The 21,830-nt window shown below is 43.7% G+C and overlaps 1 protein-coding gene across 8 annotated transcripts in view; it reads left to right on the top strand.

The window, feature by feature from the left end:
- The window catches only part of LOC115111626 (CAP-Gly domain-containing linker protein 1-like), a 51,207-nt gene that overhangs the window by 2,008 nt on the left and 27,369 nt on the right, over positions 1-21,830 (top strand). For 6 of the 8 annotated variants that reach the window (XM_065011568.1, XM_065011569.1, XM_029637882.2 and 3 more), the window contains exons 2-13: positions 7,431-7,709; positions 8,392-8,912; positions 10,016-10,140; positions 10,335-10,551; positions 10,720-10,917; positions 11,359-11,450; positions 11,664-11,724; positions 14,135-14,239; positions 17,051-17,959; positions 18,219-18,335; positions 18,642-18,699; positions 19,002-19,085. In XM_065011568.1, coding sequence (XP_064867640.1) covers positions 7,619-7,709; positions 8,392-8,912; positions 10,016-10,140; positions 10,335-10,551; positions 10,720-10,917; positions 11,359-11,450; positions 11,664-11,724; positions 14,135-14,239; positions 17,051-17,959; positions 18,219-18,335; positions 18,642-18,699; positions 19,002-19,085 — 2,578 coding nt within the window. In that variant the 5' untranslated portion in view covers positions 7,431-7,618. Of the gene's footprint in view, positions 1-4,711; positions 4,829-7,430; positions 7,710-8,391; positions 8,913-10,015; positions 10,141-10,334; positions 10,552-10,719; positions 10,918-11,358; positions 11,451-11,663; positions 11,725-14,134; positions 14,240-17,050; positions 17,960-18,218; positions 18,336-18,641; positions 18,700-19,001; positions 19,086-21,830 lie in introns of all 8 variants that reach the window. The other 2 variants (XM_065011567.1, XM_065011570.1) reach the window with 2 other exon arrangements.

Raw genomic sequence — 21,830 nt, 5'->3', positions numbered from 1 at the left:
GCACCTCAGGGGTTTGCTATATATATATATATATATATATATATATATATATATAGGAAAGGGGTGATACCGAGTCAGTTGTCCAACTGAATGTATTCAACTGAAATTAGTCTTCCACATTTAACCCAACCCCTCTGAATCAGAGGTGCGGGGGGCTGCCTTAATCAACATCCATGTCTTCGGCGCCCGGTTAACAGTGGGTTACTGCCTTGCTCGGGCAGAACGACAGATTTTTACCTTGTCAGCTCAAGGATTCGATTCAGCAACCTTCCGGTTACTGGCCCAACGCTCTAACCACTAGGCTACCTGCCGCCACATGGCCAATATACGATAGCTAAGGGCTGTGTCCAGGCACTCCGCGTTGCGTTGCGTGTAAGAACAGCCCTTAGCCGTGTTATATTGGCCATATATCACAACCCCTCATGCGTTATTGCTTAAATAATAACCATAGAGTAGTTAAAATAAGATAACAAATAAATACAGAAAAATTAAACGGAAGACGTGTAAAAATATCTGTGACCTTGACTTGGTTTCAGTGCTTCTTTGACACTGATCATGCTCTCATTTGAAATTCTTCAGTAATGATTAAATGATAAACCTGTTCGGGAAACATTTGATCATGAAAAATCTTCTGCCTAATTGATTGAGTTCAGCAGAATGGAGAGAACTTCAGGCTCAGGTTTCTTTTTATGCTTGGATCAACGTCCACCAATAAGGCTCAAGAAGTTTGACCTCCACCGGTAACAGAAGCAGGTGCACCGACCAAGGTGCACCAACCAAGATGCCCAAGAAGTGAGGACACTTTGGTATTGGCCCTGCTCTGAAAGCTCATTTGAATTGCTAGACTAGAGCAAGATAAGTAACAGAAAGTGTGCCAGTGAGCTGACCATTGATTATTGAATAATATCTATGGCATTGAGTCTGGTGTTTGACTACCGTCTCTGATTTACAGCAAAACCATCAACAAACAATAACATAACACACAAGCAATTAGTTTACAGTGTAATTGTTTTCACATGAATCTGCTAAATGTTAAAACAAACCAGCCAGTCTTATTTGATCTCATATTTGTTTAATCTTTTGATCCAAGAAAGTGCTCGTTGTCTTAAACTCCTGCTTTGCTCACTGTACTACTGATGTTTCAGAATTTAGTCGATCCCAAACTGAGCTGTCTGATTAGGCTATTGTTTATGATTTAATATGTACAATTTCTATGCCTGCTATGATGAAACTGGCCCTTAAAAAATAAGTTATTTGGTATTACAAGTAAACCTGACAATGCTTCTTGAATGTCCTAAAGTTGAGTTAAAAAAAAAAAGTACAGGCAATGCTGGAGGAAAAATGTGTCTGTAATGAGCCTATTTCACAACCAAGCCATGAAAACCATTTTTTTTGGGGGGGGGGGGGGGCATTAGGCCTAACTCAACTCTAGCTCTAGAAGACAAGTGCTGAACTAGGCTGGTTGTGTTCATGTTGGCCTATCGAAGGTTGTAAGTGGGGAGGTATAGGTATTGGGGGTTGCAGGATCCTGCCTTTTTGTTAACAGCTAATGAAGTGCCTGTGCTCCGCACACCTTCTGCTGCCATCACTAAGGTGGCTATAGAATGACCCCAGTAGATGTTTCCTCAAAGAGAAGAGCTGGAGCATGTCTTTAGTGCACTCAATATGTGGTGGGGGCAGCAGGGGTGTGTTTGATTCAAATGTATGATGTGTGGTTCACACTTTCTACAGTCGAACAGTGTACAATATTGGGAAGCGATTTGAGGGAGGACAGGGACATAGTAGGCCTTATGATTGGGCAAATTACCAAGAAAACCTATGAGAGTGCAGATGGCACACAGCTCAGCTCCTTCCATTGTTTGTGATTATAGCCACTCGCTCGGGCAGGCTCTTCAAGAGATGTGGCAGGTGCCAAGGCTCTTCTTTAAGCTAAGCCTGCCCACTGGCTGGTGCACGAGTCAAGACTAGTCAAGTGCTATTCAATAGCTGTCTTTTAGACCAAGAGCCTTAAGTCCCATGCTGAGTGTCCCTGCATGTCCCTGAATCTCTTTTTCAGCATGCAATTGTTAACCACACAAAGCATATAGGGCACATTGTTTTTTCTGCACTTTAATTTCCCATAGCTTCATGTTTGTTACAGCACCCCACAGAATATAGTAGTACTAACATGGTTATAGCATTGTAACAAGTTATAGTTACAAAGAAAATATGAGGTTATTTGCCCTGATATTCTTTCTTTCCTTCCATTATAGGCCTAATTATATTCTTGGTCTTTTCTTAGGAGGGAAATCGGCCAGGAATTTGCATCAATACACTAGCAACACTGGCATTTCCATTGAGACAATGATGGGAGAATGGCTTGCTTAGTAAAAGGTTGATGAGACAGCCAATTGCATTGCTATTGTGGTGCATCTAATGCAGAGAAAAGTTGGACTATGTTCCCTGGCACAGATATAAATATATTTTCTCCGTGGTAACCTGGTATTTCCCGCTGAAACCGGAAGTGTCATTCAAAGCATTATAAAGCATATAAATAGGCCTATGTCTGGATTTGATAAGAGCTTTGATCGAAAATGTAAGACTGACGCTACCTGATGCTGATGAGCCATACCTTAAAGACATTTTAAGGATCCCTAGTCCAAATGATCATGCCGTTATCCAATACATATATGATATAGGCTACTGCACATTACACAACTCTATGCTCTCTTGGGTAAATAAATGAAACTAGCTCCTGTAGGCTAATCTTTTTTAAATGTAAATTCTATTGCTGTGCTGTATTGTATAATATGGACTGGAATTACGTACATCGTTCAAACCATGTTAAAGCAGAGAACATGGGATTATGGTGCAGCACATGCAGCCTACAAAGTTACAAGTATAGGCTAGCAAATCTGATTTTCATTTTGAAATATAATAGGGCCTATTTGTATAATTAATAGGCTGACTCATACACAACATGACCAAAAGTATGTGGACAACTGCTCGTCAAACATCTCATTCCAAAATCATCGCCATTCATGTGGAGTTGGTCCTGCAATAACAGCCTGGGAAAGGCTTTCCACTAGATGTTGGAACATTTCTGTGGGGACATGCTTCCATTCAACCACAAGAGCATTAGTGATGTTGGGTGATTAGACCTGGCTCGCAGTTGACTCCATTAAATCCAGAAGGTGTTCGATGGGGTTGAAGTCAGGGCTCTGTGCAGGCCAGTCAAGTTCTTCCACACAGATCTCAACAAAATATTTTTGTATTGACCTCGCTTTGCGCACGGGGGCATTGTCATGATGAAAAAGGAAAGGGCCTTCCCCAAACTGTTGCCACAAAGTTGGAAGCACAGAAATCGTCTGGAATGTCATTGTATGCTGTAGCATTAAGATTTCTGTTTACTGGAACTAAGGGGCCTAGCCCGAGCCGATTTCAAAATAAAAAAATAAATAATGTTTTTTATTTGTAATAATGACAATTACAACAATACTGAATTAACACTTATTTTAACTTAATATAAAACATACATTTAGCCTCAAATAATGAAACATGTTCAATTTGGTTTAAGTAATGCAAAAACAAAGCGTTGGAGAAGAAAGTAATATGTGCCATGTAAAAAAGCTAACGTTTAAGTTCCTTGCTCAGAACATGAGAACATATGAAAGCTGGTGGTTCCTTTTAACATGAGACTGCAATATTCCAAGGTAAGAGGTTTTAGGTTGTAGTTAATATAATATTTATAGGACTATTTCTCTCTCTACCATTTGTATTTCATATACCTTTGACTATTGGATGTTCTTATAGGCACTATAATATTGCCAGTGTAACAGTATAACGTCCGTCCTCCTCCTTGCCCCTACCTGGGCTCGAACCAGGAACACATAGACAACAGCCACACTCGAAGCATCGTTAACCATCGCTTCACAAAAGCCGCGGCCCTTGCAGCGCAAGGGGAATAACTACTCCAAATCTAAAAGCGAGTGACGTTTGAAACAGTATTAGCGCACACCCAGCTAACTAGCTAGCCATTTCACATTGGTTACAAAACGCATGAAAGTGCTGTTTGAATGAATGATTACGGGCCTGCTGCAGCTCAGTCAGACTGCTCTATCATATCAGACTTAATTATAACATAACTGTTTCCAAGTGCATCCATTTCTCTGAGAAAGTTAATTACTCTTTTTGCCCTTCATGAAGGGAATGGGGAAGTGGAGGGTACAGTACATTGCAATTATTCATAATAAGCGAATTAGGTGTCATTTAGTGAGGCTTTTTCACCACTGATGTCAGCAAAAGTATAATGTACAGTGAAAAATGCAAGGTCCATTGCCTTTTTCCTGCATTCAGAGAACTAACTAACTGTCAGAGCGATGCTTCCCTACTGTGCAGGGTTTAGCTAAGCCAGATATGCTGTAGATAAGCTCCTGCAACAAGTAATCATACATGGAACTCGATTATCTCTGTTTTGGGCCCTCAAATCAGTTTCAGAAGTACATTTGATTTACAGAACACGTCCTCTTCCAGTCCCCACCCATGTCATGTATCCGAACAGAGCACCAAGGTTATGTTTATGTTTACAGTGCCGTCTTCATTGAAAAACTATTTGGAAGTACAATAGCTTGCTGGTCCACCATTCAATCTGATTTTTGATATCTCCTAAATTTACAGCTTGCACTGGTGGAGTTCATTGTGTAAATTCTTAATAAGTGCTTACTTTCTGCAGGTGGCATGTGAACCCAGTGCCATAAGAAACATGTAATGAGACACTAAAATACAAAATGTCTGCACACTACAGGAAGTGAGTCAAACAAGCGCTTCAGCAAATGATCCTGATTTGAAAGTAAGTTTAAATTTAAACAAATCAAAGTTAATTAATTTAAATTAACCTGGATGGGAATTATTTTAATGAAAATACCCTGACTAGTAACCTAGTTTAAGAAGTTGGTATGGTAACTTTTCCATAGTACCATGTCATTTTGCATGTTCATCACTAGGATATGTGAATTACCCAAAACCTGCATTGACAGAACATTGGTGTTTGGCTGCCTTCCTAACTAGAGATTAGAGTGGGAGTCAGGAGCAAAGGATTAGGCCTGCCATTACCAGCTGACTACACCGATAAACTGAAAGCTGAGAACATTCTATCACTTTCATAGGCACAAGATGTCCACAGTTTCTAAATGTAAGGCTCAGGTTTCAAGTCTAGAAATTGCTGGTCTATTTGGGAAAGCAAGTTGACTTTAGCATTTTCTATAGATTCAAGACATAAGAAGTTTGCGACGCAATGTACGAGACGTAGTCATGTTTTTGGGGAGGTTGTTTTTGTTTAATACTGTTACAGCTTTGACAATGCCGGCCTAGACATTTGGGGTAAAGTGGTGGCTCTTTTTTAATTTGTTATAGAGTAGAACAGATAGTGAGTAGATAGTGAACTTATCTTAAATAGAACAGGCACAACAATAGATAGACCCCTCTACTCTTTCTATGTATCCTCTCATTATTTGCTGCCACAAAGATATCAATAATTTCTGTGATTTTTCCTTGAGGGCCTGTGCTCGTCCTCCTGACCTCGGGGCACAAATCAGTGTCATTCAAAGACACAGAGAGGGAAAACTGTAGTGCTGCAGGGAAACTGGGTCAATGCTGCTGACTCACCCTTTATTCTGTGTTGCTGAGAGATCTATTTTGGCATTCAGGCAGATGTGTGTTTGTGTGAGAGAGAGTGCTCGATAGATCTAGGCTTTTGTGTCTGACTTAGCTGCAAGGTCTATTTTTAATTATTTTAGTTAGCAGTTTTCCGTTATGCAAGGCGGCTTGATAATGTTAGATGCTCTCACTCGGGGCTGGCAGCATAATAGTCAGGGAAATGGATGTAGGAAGTTGAACTATTCCATTACTGATGTTGCCTCACCTTAAAGCCTAAACAGTACTCCAGATGTAGAACGGTTGTGTAGGCAAATGGTTCCTATTGGATGACATTCTGTTGGACCACATACCTCCTACTACAATAATAGTGCATAGTTTGTGTTGCCATAGCAGCAGTACTGCAGTAGTGTGTGGTTGACCTCCAGGGGTAAGGTGGTAAAGTGATATGTGCAGGCTGGAGGCTCACTGCCCTCGCCTTGCTGTCCACCTGCTGCTCTGTCTCTTAACCACAGGCATTATTTCAAGGCTTTGGAGTTCCTAACTTGGTGCAAGTCTTAGCAGACTATCAATAAAATTCAGTCTGACCTACCTTCAGTACCACACGTTGCCACCTCTGGGCCAACGGCTTCATCAGTTACTACATTATTAATGCTATTTCTCACATGAATAGTATCCTAATTGTAGTGTTATCTATCCTTATTGAGAAATCTTTAAAAGACAACACAAACATTTCCGGATTATGGCAAGGTCACTCTTTCATTGTCAGTCCGGTAGTAACGGATAGGCTAGACCCTTGTAGCATCTTTAGCTATTAGCTAAAGTAGTCTGTCCTGTAGGAGGGCTGCTAAACACCCTACTCCTTTATGTTTATGCACTAATCCCTCCCTCTTCACACAAACTCTACAGTTTATGGTGAAGAGGGAGGGCCCAAGACTCTGGCAAACACACATTAACACAGCAGAGCACAAGTGGTGGGAATGTGAGGAATTTAGAAAGATGTCATTGTGTTTTAAATTAATGTAATGGGCCCATTTTTAAGAACTGCTTAGTAAAGGGTAGAACAACATGGTATTGAGCAACAACAAAAAAAGAAGTGTACTCTGGCTGACAAGTAGGGGCCTTTATGTCTGGTGTTGAAAGATGATTTATGCTCTGGTCAGGTGCCTCACACTGTCTTTCACAACAACAACAAAAAATTGAATATGAGTGCAAATGAATGGTACTGGGGTCGTTGATACAGAATACTGATCGACTTTGCATGTGTGAGAGAGTGAAAGGGAGAGAACTTGTTTTCGTATGGTGGTGACAAATGCAGACACAGAGACACTAGAATGTGGCCTGGCTTGTGACTGAGTATTTTTAGTATAGAACTCACTGTGACGGGGGGAGAGATTCTGCTTGTTGTGATAACCGACTGCCTACATTGACATAAGATCATTTGAATGTCGAGGACAGACCATTCAGCCCATCTATTCTCACCATTAATCCATTGTAAACAATAAGCCTTGGCAGTGCCATGATGTTGAAGTTGAACCAAATGAACAAATCAATATAAGAAGCCAGTGTCTTGAAAGTTTTTAAAAAAAGTAAAAAGTACAAAATGGACCAGTGGAACAACACTCCTTCCTCCTTTCCATTTAACTGAAGTAGTCTATGGTTATTGAACATCCCATTTCCTTTTAATGTGGTTTATTATCATTAGTAGTCTATTATGCAAAGTAAATAGGCTAATATTTAAAAAGTGCATACTGTACAAAGCTGTTTGTTGCACTAATGTATCTCCTTTCTCTTAACAGGGTCCTTTTTTCCCTCCCTCGCCACTTTTTCCTGTCTTTTATTTGTGGTTCATTTATTTTGGTGCTGCTACTCAGAGAGCCTTGTCATCTCAGCGGCTGAGCACAACTACGTCGATGGTTTGGGGTCAGCCGGCGCCCACTGACGGACAGAAAGGCCCTGTGGATTTCACAGCACACAGAGAGGAAACATGAGCACAGCCAAGCCCAGCGGGCTCAAAGCACCCAGCAAGATAGGCAGGCCGACGGGGGCGCCAGCCACCAAGACCTCCCCTTCCACTGGTAAGAGCTCCTCCTCAGCACCAGCGGCTCACATGGCCTGGCTGCTTCTCATTCCCGGCTGTGGGAGCTACAGCACCTAACCTCTGGCTTGGATGTCATCAATCGGCTTACGGTTGCAATAAAAGGGGCTTTACTGCTTCATCAGTCTGGATCTGCTGATTAGATTTGATGTAGACCTTATGCTGTAGACCTTATCAGTCACTGGCCATTTTGGATCCGTAGGCTGTAGTGTTTACCCCTAAAATCTCTCCAATATGGTGGATTACCTATATTTTTCAGCAGGAGAAATTGGGTGAAGTGAGTCTACTAGAGGCTTTAGACACAGCGCTCTTTATCTTGCCGTGAGAAATGTGCTGCTATTTTGTTTCAAATCGTTGACAGTCAGAGGTCATGTGAAAATGTGACTGTGAAGTGTGACCTAATGATGTCATCCAATTAACAATTATTTGTACATTGGTCAGCTGTTAACATTTGACCAAGTTTATTTGTATATAGAATATCAGGCAACAGTAATTGTTGACGGTACATAACATATGGCATTATGGGGTATGAGTTTGAAAGTATTGAATAACAAGGTAAATGTGTCATGTTCTGTGAGCTAACTCCTTCATGTTAGATCTGTTAGCTCAGTGAAGTTGTCTCACTGGCAGTAATTGGATGTTTTCCACCTGTTTCCCTGCAGCCGGACCCAAAGTAGTCGCAGCCGACAAGTCCACTCCAGGTGGCGGTGCAGTGGGGACGCAAGATGGCGGGGAGAACTTCCAGGTCGGGGAGCGGGTGTGGGTGAATGGGAACAAACCTGGCGTGGTGCAGTTCCTGGGGGATGCTCAGTTTGCACCAGGACAGTGGGCTGGTATTGTGTTGGATGAGCCCATTGGGAAGAACGATGGCTCGGTGGCAGGGGTGCGCTACTTCCAGTGTGAGCCCTTGAAGGGGATATTCACTCGCCCCTCCAAGCTGTCCTACACAGAGGGCGAGGCCAACGGGACTCAGACAGCACCTCCATCCCGGGCTGGGTCACCCACCCCCTCCACCACCAGCCTGGCCTCTCACACCCCCTCTGTCAAGAAGGCCTCAACTGCAATGCCCGCCACTCCAGCCTCCAACCTGGCACGCACAAACAGCGAGTCTATCTCCAACCTCTCAGACACCGGCTCGGTCAAGAAGGGGGAGAGGGAGCTGAAGAATGGAGACCGTGTTTTGGTATGGCTTAGTTCATTAACACTTTGAAAGCAGCGGTTATTTTGGATCAGGCAGATTTTATCCCGAAGCTTTTATCCCGATGCTTATTTTTCTGCACCTGCTCGCTAGTTCATCTTTGCAAGTTTGTCTCAAATGTTCCCCCTCTCCCCTGGGCAAACCCCGGCTCCACCCCCTCCTCTTGCCCCTTGTGTGGCGACTTTGCCGTAAATACAGGCTGGTCTCAGAGTCACATGACTGACCCCTTTCACCATGGTAATCACTCAGGAATGTGTCTGCAGAACAAAGTCTCCACCCACCCACCTCACTCCCAACGTCTCACTGACCAATGAGAACGTACGTTCTAACACGCCTCCGTGAGCTCAGTGTCTGTGTATAGTCACTCGGTTCACAGCCAAGCTCTGTCCTCTTATGAGCACCTTCCTTCCTGAGTGTTGGCCAAGGCCCCTCTCTCTTTCTCTCATAGTCAGCTTCAGGCTGTGTAACATATTGTGTTGAGAGGAAGTGTGTCACTGACGCTCAGAGGAAATGTGACAGGGACTGTCCACAAAAATACCATATATAGTAGCAAACTAAAACAAACTCGCCTGGAGATACAATATCAAATATTCGCAATATTCACTTGAAGGGAGGGTGCTTTTCTCACTTCTCCCTTTAGAGAATTGGGAAAGTAAATGCTGACTATGCATTTATCAGCTCTTTGATAAAATAAACATTTAAAAAATTATTTTACCTTTTTATTTAATAGTTAAGAACAAATTCTTATTTTCAATGACGGCCTAGGAACTGTGGGTTAACTGCCTGTTCAGGGGCAGAACGACAGATTTGTACCTTGTCAGCTCGGGGGTTTGAACTTGCAACCTTCCGGTTACTAGTCCAACACTCTAACCACTAGGCTACCCTGCCGCCCCAATGTTGACAGGTTGCATGTATTGATGATTATTATTATGTACTGTTGCCTTAGTGGTTTTATTGCAAGCCAAGTTAGTTACCCTCTAGGCGCTTGGATATTCTTTCTGTAATGAAAAGTGTTCTATAAGTTAAATTATTATTGGTATTATTTTTATTAGGCTTTTCTGAACTCTTTCTTTGTACTTTCTCTGCAGGTTGGTGGCACAAAAGCTGGTGTGGTTCGCTTTCTTGGTGAAACGGACTTTGCCAAGGGAGAGTGGTGTGGTGTGGAACTGGATGAGCCCCTGGGAAAAAACGATGGGGCAGTGGCAGGAACCAGGTAAGCAGACCAGAGAGGATTATCAGACAGGTTTGAGAAATATGCCACTCCCTTGGTAACCAATTTGCATAAAAGAGAGTTAAGCACAGCCCAGTCTTATGGGTATTATTTATATATTGTAAAACATTATTTATTTATTTTAGTTGGCACTGACATGTTTTTTTGTATTATGCCCTTAATTTGTGTTTCCCCAGATACTTTCAGTGCCAACCCAAGTATGGCCTGTTTGCCCCGGTCCACAAGGTCACGCGCATCGGCTTCCCCTCCACCACGCCGGCCAAGACAAAGGCCACGGTGCGGAAGGTGGTGGCCACGCCCTCAGGCCTGAAGCGCAGCCCCAGCACCTCTTCCATCAGCTCCATGAGCTCTGTGACCTCCTCTGTCAGCGCCAAGCCCAGTCGCACAGGCCTGGTGAGAAACACGCGCACGCACACACTCAAAGACACACACACACAAGTGCCCACACGTACACACCTGCAGTGTAAACAAGATGTCTGTTCTTTAATTGGGTCTTGTCTGGTAGAACTCCATCCCCCAATTCACCAGTCTTAAACACTCTTCTCCGTTCCCCCACCACAGCTGACAGAAACGTCATCACGGTACTCAAGAAAGATCTCTGGCACCACAGCAGTTCAGGAGGTGCTGAAGGAGAAGCAGCAGCACATCGAGCAGCTGATGGCAGAGCGGGACATGGAGAGGGCAGAGGTGACCAAGGCAACCACCCATGTGGGCGAGGTGGAGCAGGAACTGACCCTGCTGAGAGATGACCAGGAACAGGTCAATACCCTTATGGCTTTTTATATATATATATATATCTATATATATACACACACAGCATGTCATTGTGTACACGCACACACAGCATACAGGGTTTGCCCTCAGGATTATTTACACACACATTCCCCACAGATAAGATCCAGGACGTTCCAGCATTGGAACTCTCATTAGCAAAAGTGTATTATGTCATGCATGACAATGACAAACCTGGCGCCATGAAAACACCTTAGTGCTGTAACTCAATCAAACACTCATGTCACATAAACCTCTGCACTGCCATCTGCTGTCAATGCTCAACACTGTAAATAAAAAAAACATATTTGCTTTTTTACAGGCAGCTGTCGGATGTATAGCTGCCTTCGATATTTTTTTCTTGGGTGTCTCAGGACCTATATTCATGACCTGTTTAAATTAATACATATTCATGTGTATCATATGAAGATGGAGGCCAAGATGGACCAATTACGCACCCTGGTGGAGGCTGCTGACAAGGAGAAGGTTGAGCTGCTCAATCAGCTGGAGGAGGAGAAAAGGTGAGGCTTCAGAGGGGTGTGGGGTGGTGGTGGTGGTGGTGGTGGTGTATGTGTATCAAATCTCCACAGTGGAGTGTTTAATTTAGAACCTAGAATTTGATTCAAAGTTCAGATTTGAAACGCTGTTTCAGACCTCTTGAGCCATGATTCCTTTTCAGACCTCTTGTGTTCAATGTTTCTGAGCTATAATATGAAGTGTGCTTTGTGTGATAGAAAGGTGGAGGACCTTCAGTTTCGTGTGGAGGAAGCTTGCATTACCAAAGGAGATCTGGAGGTAAACACACACTGTTCTACACACACTCCAGAAATATGTATACGGCTTTCCTTTGTATGCACAGAGAAGAATCTTTGATTCACATTCCCCTATCTCAAGTCGAAATCCGCCCCTAAGTGACTTTGATGCTGAGGTGTATCAGAAGTACACCAATGCTGCAGCTCATCGGGACTGCAGTTGAAACTCCCTGTCTTGTCAAATTGGGACATTTTGAGGTAAAAGCGTTTTGATGACAATGCAGACTGGAGTTCCTCTCTGGAATGAAGTCACTCTGCAACATCCCTGCTCCCGATCCCTGAGATTAGAGTGGTGCAAAATGTGCCTTATAGTTTCTAACGTAAGGAATTAATATATCTTACCGAAGTTCACTGTTTGGACACTGTATGCATTAGATCAACATTTTGGCCTCCGGCTTGGGATTTTAAGTTGGCAGGGTAGTGATCAGTGACATCTCCTTAGACTAGAATGCCAAGGACTGAGCATCTGAGCCATCTCATATGCCCTGTAAAATGAGACTCTGACTGAAATCTCATTCTCTCTATGGTGCTGATGGCACTCACAAGTGACAGCAAGGCCATCCATTCCCACATGGAGCAGGGTTGTGTCAGAATCAGATCTGACTGAGCCTGGCTCTCATGTGCTTCTAGTATCCATGAAGTCATGCTACTGCGCATTGTAGAGGGTCAGCCTGAGCATGGCACTGCGCATTGTAGAGGGTCAGCCTGAGCATGGCACTGTGCATTGTAGAGGGTCAGCCTGAGCATGGCACTGTGCATACTCGCTGATCTACAAATAACGCCCCCAAACTACTATTCCAAATTTGCACAGTGCCTTTCTCAGGCAGATCTGCACAAATCTGGAGGTCTTTCTCATTTCATGACTAGGTAACATGTAGAAATCCACACAGTGGGATTCACATAGCTTGAATGTTCCTAAACATAGTTTGCTTGAAGTGAACACCTGATCCGAGAATAATTTTAGGAATTTGTTGGTGTTTATTTATTTCCTGTGTTCCACTCGTTAAGAAATACCAGACTAAGGTTAGCACAGTGTTGTTCCCCAACACATCTCTCTAGTTCTATTTGATGGGAATGAGAAAAGGTGGGCAATTTTGGGGGAAAACAACTAACTATTTTTTGCCTCTCCCTTGGCAACCCATATCTTTGTTTACGGCTCAGATACTCTGAAGCAAGTGGGCTCAGGGTGGCTGTTATAACATGAACATGATTTGTCATTATCTACCCCACAGTGCCACTACAATTGGGACCATCCCAATTACCCTGAAGGCATTCCACTACAAACGTTATCTTTAAAAATGAGTCCCACAGGGTTAGAAGTAATACCCCTTTTTTATCTTATTTTGTTTGCATACTAACGGTCTGTGTACTAATTACTGCAACAAATGTATTAAGCACATGCATGCAGCTTTTAAAAACAAACTTACAAAAAAAACTAAAACCAAACCAACACGGCAACAGTTGACGGTGTACTAATGTTGTCCTCTACCTACCGCAATCAGTGATGTTACTGCTTCTGTGTCCTCTCCTCCCCCTGTCCTTCATGTTGGCCCAGTGCTAAGCATGGAACCACTGGAGATGCTCCCCTCCACCATCTCACAGTCTTGTCACAGGCTTGACCTCTGACCTTCCCATTGCAATCTGTTGAAATCGAAAGTAAATGTTCTGCACTTGGTAGCATTGAATTATTAGGGGCATTTTAACCTTAATGTATCAGTTTTGTGAGGGGGAGGTGTTTATCAGATGGGGCCTACATTATAAGAGTACTAGTCCATTTGATATGTTTTGCCCCATATTCTACAGTGTTTACTGATTTTGTCTGTTTTAAGTTGTTTATAAATGTACATGGGTTTTTGGTATTTCTTTATTGATCTACTGATCAGTGATCTTTACAAATGGGAGCAATCACAAAAGAGAGAGAGAGCAGTGTTGCTGTCCCTTTTCTGTGCATGAAGGCCCTCCATGTCATGGAGTGAAGTGGGGGGTGGAGGGGGGGGGGGTCTCGTCCATTTAGATTTTCACTCATTTGCCGGCTCACTCACTCAGTTCACACATGCCTCTATGCATTCCTTCATAGTCTGTCCCTGTCGTGGTTCACCAGGTCATTCTGCATGTATTCCTCTGCATACCCATAAGCATAACACATCTCCCCATTTCCCATGCTCCTTCTCCCATATCCTCATATCACCTTCCTTCAGCAACATCCCCAATGCTCACCTGTGCTAGGCATGGGGTACCCTTCCCCTCCCATCCCCACTCCACCTCCCTCCACACCCTCCTCCACCCAACCACCCACCCGCAAATCTTCCCACCTCCCTCTTCCTCTCTGTGTTGGGCTGGCATGTGATAGTGGCACTGGTTGTGTTCTCTTCCTCTCCCTTCTTTACTAACAGACGCAGACCAAACTGGAGCATGCCCACATTAAGGAGCTTGAACAGAGCCTGCTCTTTGAAAAGACCAAAGCTGAGAAACTCCAGAGAGAGTTAGAAGACACTAGGGTAATGGATCTTGCTCTACATAGCGCTGCGTTTGGAAAGAGGGGTGGAGTGGGGATGGGGCCAGGGTAATGTTGAAAATCTTGGGATGGGGTACAGAGGATCTCCAGATAGCTGTACCACTGGCTTCCATATGCTGTTTTTCTGACCTTCTCTGCCTTAGAGGGTTGGGAACGGTAGGAGGCAATATTTACAGTGCCTTCAGAAAGTATTCACACCCCTTGACTTTTTTCACACTTTGTTGTGTTACAGCCTGAATTTAAAATGGATTACATTTAGATTTTCTTTTGTCACTGGCCTACACACAATAACTGTATAATGTCAAAATGTCTTGAGAAATTTTTACAAATTAATTAAAAATGAAAAGCTGAAATGTCGTGAGTCAATAAGTATTCATCCCCTTTTGTTATGGCTAGCCTAAATAGGAGTAAACACATTTTCTTAATAAGTCACAAGTTGCATGGACTCACTCTGTGTGCCATTATAGTGTTTAATGTGATTTTTGAATGACTACCTCATATTTGAACCCCACAAATACAATTATCTGCAAGGTCCCTCAGTCGAACAGTGAATTTCAAACACAGATTCAACCACAAAGACCAGATAGGTTTTCCAATGCCTCGCAAAGAAGGGCGTTTTAAATTGATGTATTTCAGTCCTTGACTTATAATGTTATGTACTATGTATAATGTCATGTTTCATGTGGACCCCAGGAAGAGTAGCTGATGTCTCTGCAGCGGCTAATAGGGATCCTAATAAATACCTATTGGTAGATGGGTAAATAAAAGCAAAAAAAATCCAACATTGAATATCCCTTTGAGCATAATCAAGTTATTAGTCTTTGGATTGTTTATCAATACACCCAGTCACTACAAAGATACCGGCGTCCTTTCAAACTCAGTTGCCGGAGAGGAAGGAAACCGCTCAGGGATTTCACCATGATGCCAATGGTGACTTTAAAACAGTTGCTGTGATGGGGGAGAACTGAGGATGAATCAACAACATTGGAGTTATTCCACAATACTAACCTAAATAATAAAGTGAAAAGGAAGCCTGTACAGAATAAAACAATTCAAAAATATGCATCCTGTTTGCAATAAGGCACTAAAGTAAAACTGCAAAAAATGTGGCAAATACTACTCTTCATATTTTCATGCATGGTGGTGCCTGTATCATGTTATGGGTATGCTTGTCATCGGCAAGGACTAGGGAGTTTTTGGGGGGGATAAAAATAATCGGAATAGAGCTAAGCAAAATCCTAGAGGAAAGCTTGGTTCAGTCTGCTTTCCAACAGACACTGGGAGACAAATTCACCTTTCAGCAGGACAATAACCTTGAGTTTAAGGCCAAATATACACTGGAGTTGCTTGCCAAGATGACATTGAATGTTCCTGAGTGGCCTAGTTACTGTTTTGACTTAAACATCTATGGCAAGACGTAGAATTTTTTTGTGCAAATATTGTACAATCCAGATGTGCAAATCTCTTAGACTTACCCAGAAAGACAGACAGCTGTAATCACTGACTCAGGGATGTGAATACTTATGTAAATTATATTTCTGTATTTAATTTTCAATACATTTTAAAAAATGTCTAAAAACAACATGTTTTTACTGTCATTATGGTGTATTGTGTGTAGATGGAACAATTTGGGTTGTAACAACAAAGTGGAATAAGTCAGGGGGTATGAATACTTTCTGAAGGCACTGTAGCTGCATTTGAATGTCACTAAGTAAACATTGAATGGTGTAGTTGTCTAATCTTTTTACTTGCTAGCAACTAATATTATCTATTGGCCTTATCCGTAGTTCCAAGAACCAATTTCAAAGTTGCTTTATAATATGCAGCATCTTACGCAGGCTTTCATTTTCTTCCCATTTTGTCAAACATGAACCATTCACATTCCTGTGTGTCACCAGTACAGCAGTCTTAACCACTTTACTGCTGTCACTGAAAACATTTGAAAACATCAAGGTTATTTTTTTTACTATACTTTTAGTTTAACTATACAACAATTTTGTTCTTTTTCGATGAGGTTTTACCCAGAGAACGGCAAAGCCGTCTTTTGCCTCTTTCTCCATGTGTTCCTCTGCTCACAGTTAGCTCAGTCTCAAATACTTTGCTGTTAGGACATGGTAGCCATACAACCATCCCTTATTCCCAGTGGTCCTTTGTCCCCCCCCCCCCCCCCAATCCTACAAGCCCCAATTGCCCTGCCCATCTAGTATCCCCCGCCTCTTGTAAGTCTATGTCCTACTCCCATCCCTTAGCAATTGTTCTGTGCTTCCCTCAGGGGTGTGCGCCAATGCAGGTGTATTCAACTGCCATTCTGAAGTGCCTTAGTCTACTGGTTTTCTTTTCCCCAGGTACTTAATTAATAGGTTAATATCATTAGTTGGCAAGAAAGTCTATCTGGTTTTATTCTGGTCTAAATCGACCCCTGATTAAAAGGTAAGGATGAAAACCAGTAAACGCAGCAGCACTTGGGGAGTGTTGTTCAATACAAAATAATTACGTGTGAGGAATGATATGGTTTCATTTTATATCCACTAGAGGGCAGTGTAATATTTCAACTGTAGGCATCCTATGTAAATGTGGGATTGCACTGTTTACATGCTTTACGCTACTACTGCAACTATGGTGGACATCTGTTTCTATAGGACCCTCTTTGAAAAAGATTCCTCCCCGTAGACCTGTCTGATGGCAGGGGGATTCAACAGCTACCCTTTTTTCCTGTCAGTACATGTACAATCACAATGTTTCCAAAGGTTGAAGAACACAGTTTTGTTTGAGCCAGAGTTGTGCCGTCCCATAGGTGGCCACAGTTTCAGAGAAGTCCCGCATAATGGAGCTAGAGAGGGACCTGGTGCTGAGGACCAGGGAGGTGGATGACCTTCGGTTGCGTCTGGAGGCCCAGCAAGAGTCAGAGGGTTCAGACTCCACTACCTCCCCTCTCTTGGAGGAAGTGAGCTCTCTGAGGGCTCAGCTGGCTTCTCAGGAAGACCAGCAACGGGTTGAGCTTGCCGGGATGAGGGAGAAGCTGGCAGCGGAGGAGAAGGCACACAGTGAGGCAATGGCCCAGCTCCAAGCCTCATCCACCAAGATTTCCACTGACAACGAGCAGTTGAAGCTACACGTCAGCCAGAACGAGAAGGAGAATGCAGACGTCATAGAGCTGTGGAGCTCTAAGCTGGAATCTGCCATCACCTCACACCAGCAGGCCATGGAGGAGATGAAGGTTTCCTTCAGCAAAGGGGCTGGCTCCCAGGCGACGGAGCTGGTGGAGACCAAGAGTGCCCTGGAGAGGCTGAAGGTGGAGCACAAGCAGGCACTGGAAGAGGCTGGGGCCAGGTGTGTAGCAGAGGCTGCAGCCCGGGCACAGGAGACTGGGGAGCTCAACAAACAGCTGCTGGTCATGTCAGAGGAGAAGGAGCGCCTGGAGGAGAGCCTGCGGTCCAGTGTGGAGAGTGCTGAGGAGCAGCACCTGGTGGAGATGGAGGATGTGCTAGTCAAACTGCACACTGCTGAGCTGAAGGTAAAGGAACTGGAGGAGCAGGAGGCTAAGCTAGTCCAGCAGACCCAGAACAGTGCCAAGGAGGTCCAGGAGCAGGTGGCAGCTATGGAGGCTTTGCGCTCCTGGGCAGGCCAAGGTAACCAAGAGCTCCAGAGTCTGAGGACCCAGCTGGAGGAGACCCAGAGACAAGCTTGCTCACAGGGAAACAAGGTAGGTCCATACCCATGCCATCCTCCCATTGTCCGTGTATCCAGTTTCTATTTTACGTCCATGTGAGTTTTCCATAAATATAGGCATGAAATAAATACAACTGGTATGTCATGTTATGATTTACCCTCACCTTCAGTCATTACTTTGTTTTATTTGGATTAATTTTTAGCTTGTCCTTCATATTCATAATGTCACTCATTTATTCCCCCCCCAAATGTCCTCCATGTCCATGGTGTCATGCCCTGGCCTGTGGCTGTAGGTCAGTGAGTTGAGCTCTGAGCTGGGGGGCAGGCAGCAGGAGATCCTCTCCTTGCAGCAGAGCCTGACCTCTGTGCAGCAGAACACGGGCTCTCTGGAGCAAGAGCTGGGCAACCTGGTGAGTACTAGCGCTTATGTGGGGTGGTGAGGAGCCAGGGAATGGGAGTGGGTGGCCTTGCGTGACTGATGGGACTGTAAGGCTTAAGGTAAGCTCAGTTAAGGAAGAGCATAGTATTGAAATGCTAGCTTTTTGTTTTCATGGGAATGATAAAGTATCTACCTTTTAGGTAGACCTTCAAATATACACTTATGATGAAACTTGTGTATAACATTAGTAATTGGCAACCATTTTGAGGTTTGTCATGGAATACCTTTCTGACTAAAGCATGCATGGATGGTATTCATCAATGTTTTATTTCCTCAGAAACAAAAACTGTCAGAAAGCACAGACGATCAGACTAAGTCAACACAAACTATGCAAGGTAAATATATTTACTTTGACCATGTTGGTCCTGTAACGTTAGTCTTTGGTTTCTTATTACTTGGGTTACATGTGTTTTTATCAGCAAGACGTATCATATTCCTAGAGACAAAATGTTGACTTCAAGCTAATTTAATGACTAATACTGATGTGGTTTTATAAAAAATTATGTTTTATATTGGTCCACAGGGCCAGGCAGTACACAGTAGATTAGTACATATAGTACATGTATTTGTGCTGCATGGTGCTAAGCGCTTGAATGATGCAAGCTAATAGTGTTAGTCTCTTAATTCTTTCTTTCAGAGTTGTTTCAGAAGCTTGGCGAAAAAGAAGAGCAGTGCACATCGCTCTCCACCAAATCAGAGGCTCTTAGAAGCCAACTTGCAGGTCAGAACACCGGCCAGCACTGTGGTTGTTAACCTATAGTACACACAGCTCAATGTGACCGTTCTCCCGACATGCGTTCAGTTGTGTAACCTACACCAGGGGTCTCCAAACCTGCTGTTTGTTGTTGTAGTGTTTCTGGTAGATAGTGGTTCCCAAACTTTTTATAGTCCCCATACCCCTCCAAACGTTCAACCTCCAGCTGTGTACCCCCTCTAGCACCAGGGTCAATGTTTTTTTTTACCATTATTGTAAGCCTGCCACATATGCACTACACAATACATTTATTAAACACAAGAATGAGTGTGAGTTTTTGTCACAACCCGGCTCATGGGAAGTGACAAAGAGCTCTAATAGGACCAGGGCACAAATAATAATACACTGCTCAAAAAAATATTGGGAACACTTAAACAACACAATGTAACTCCAAGTCAATCACACTTCTGTGAAATCAAACTGTCCACTTAGGAAGCAACACTGATGGACAATACATTTCACATGCTGTTGTGCAAATGGAATAGACAACAGGTGGAAATTATAGGCAATTAGCAAGACACCCCCAATAAAGGAGTGGTTCTGCAGGTGGGGACCACAGACTACTTCTCAGTTCCTATGCTTCCTGGCTGATGTTTTGGTCACTTTTGAATGCTGGCGGTGCTTTCACTCTAGTGGTAGCATGAGACGGAGTCTACAACCCACACAAGTGGCTCAGGTAGTGCAGCTCATCCAGGATGGAACATCAATGCGAGCTGTGGCAAGAAGGTTTGCTGTGTCTGTCAGCGTAGTGTCCAGAGCATGGAGGCGCTACCAGGAGACAGGCCAGTATATCAGGAGACGTGGAGGAGGCCGTAGGAGGGCAACAACCCAGCAGCAGGACCGCTACCTCTGCCTTTGTGCAAGGAGTAGCAGGAGGAGCACTGCCAGAGCCCTGCAAAATGACCTCCAGCAGGCCACAAATGTGCATGTGTCTGCTCAAACGGTCAGAAACAGACTCCATGAGGGTGGTATGAGGGCCTGACGTCCACAGGTGGGGGTTTTGCTTACAGCCCAACACCGTGCAGGACGTTTTTCATTTGCCAGAGAACACCAAGATTGGCAAATTCGCCACTGGCGCCCTGTGCTCTTCACAGATGAAAGCAGGTTCACACTGAGCACATGTGACAGACGTGACAGTCTGGAGACGCCGTGGAGAACGTTCTGCTGCCTGCAACATCCTCCAGCATGACTGGTTTGGCGGTGGATCAGTCATGGTGTGGGGTGGCATTTCTTTGGGGGGCCGCACAGCCCTCCATGTGCTCGCCAGAGGTAGCCTGACTGCCATTAGGTACCGAGATGAGATCCTCAGACCCCTTGTAAGACCATATGCTGGTGCGGTTGGCCCTGGGTTCCTCCTAATGCAAGACAATGCTAGACCTCATGTGGCTGGAGTGTGTCAGCAGTTCCTGCAAGAGGAAGGCATTGATGCTATGGACTGGCCCGCCCGTTCCCCAGACCTGAATCCAATTGAGCACATCTGGGACATCATGTCTCGCTCCATCCACCAACGCCAAGTTCCACCACAGACTGTCCAGGAGTTGGCGGATGCTTTAGTCCAGGTCTGGGAGGAGATCCCTCAGGAGACCATCCGCCACCTCTTCAGGAGCATGCCCAGGCGTTGTAGGGAGGTCATACAGGCATGTGGAGGCCACACACTACTGAGCCTCATTTTGACTTGTTTTAAGGACATTACATCAAAGTTGGATCAGCCTGTAGTGTGGTTTTCCACTTTAATTTTGAGTGTGACTCCAAATCCAGACCTCCATGGGTTGATAATTTGATTTCCATTGATCATTTTTGTGTGATTTTGTTGTCAGCACATTCAACTATGTAAAGAAAAAAGTATTTAACAATATTTCATTCATTCAGATCTAGGATGTGTTATTTTAGTGTTCCCTTTATTTTTTTGAGCAGTGTATAATAATCATCATCAACAAATGTTCTATTTATTTAGGTATCTTACATATAAAACTTTATTTGTTCATCAAAAATTATGAATAACTCACCACAGGTTAATGAGAAGGGTGTGCTTGAAAGGTTGCACATAACTGTGCAATGTTGGGCTGTATTGGAAGAGAGTCTGTCTTAAATCATTTTCCAGACACAGTCTGTGCCTGTATTTAGTTTTCATGCTAGTGGGGGCCAAGAATCCACTCTCAAAGGTATGTGGTTGCAAAGGGCACCAGTGTCTTAACAGCGCGATATGCCAAGGCAGGATACTCTGAGTGCAGCCCAATCCAGAAATCTGGCAGTGGCTTCTGATGAAATTAAATTCACACAGACCTACTTGGTGCAATTTCGATGAGGCTCTATTGTTCACATATCAGTAAGTGGCCTGGAGGCAGGGCATGAAAAGGATAATGAATCCAGTTGTTTGTGTCATCCGTTTTGGGAAAGTACCTGCATAATTGCGCACCCAACTCACTCAGGTGCTTTGCTATATCACATTTAACATTGTAAGCTTGAGTTCATTTGAACACAAAGCAATCATACAATAATGGAAAGACCTGTGTGTTGTCTTTGTTAATACAGACAGAGAAGAGCTCCAACTTATTAATCATAGCCTCAATTTTGTCCCATACATTGAATATAGTTGTGGAGAGTCCCAGTAATCATAGATTCATTACCCAGATAGGCCAGTTGTGTGAGAAACTCGTCATCATGCAAGCGGTCAGACACGTGAAAATTATGGTCAGTGAAGAAGACTTTTTA

The sequence above is a fragment of the Oncorhynchus nerka genome, linkage group LG27 (genome assembly GCF_034236695.1).
Source record: "Oncorhynchus nerka isolate Pitt River linkage group LG27, Oner_Uvic_2.0, whole genome shotgun sequence".
NCBI classification, from domain to species: domain Eukaryota; kingdom Metazoa; phylum Chordata; class Actinopteri; order Salmoniformes; family Salmonidae; genus Oncorhynchus; species Oncorhynchus nerka.
Note: the sequence above shows the minus strand (reverse complement) of the source record. Positions and strands in the feature narration are given on the sequence as shown.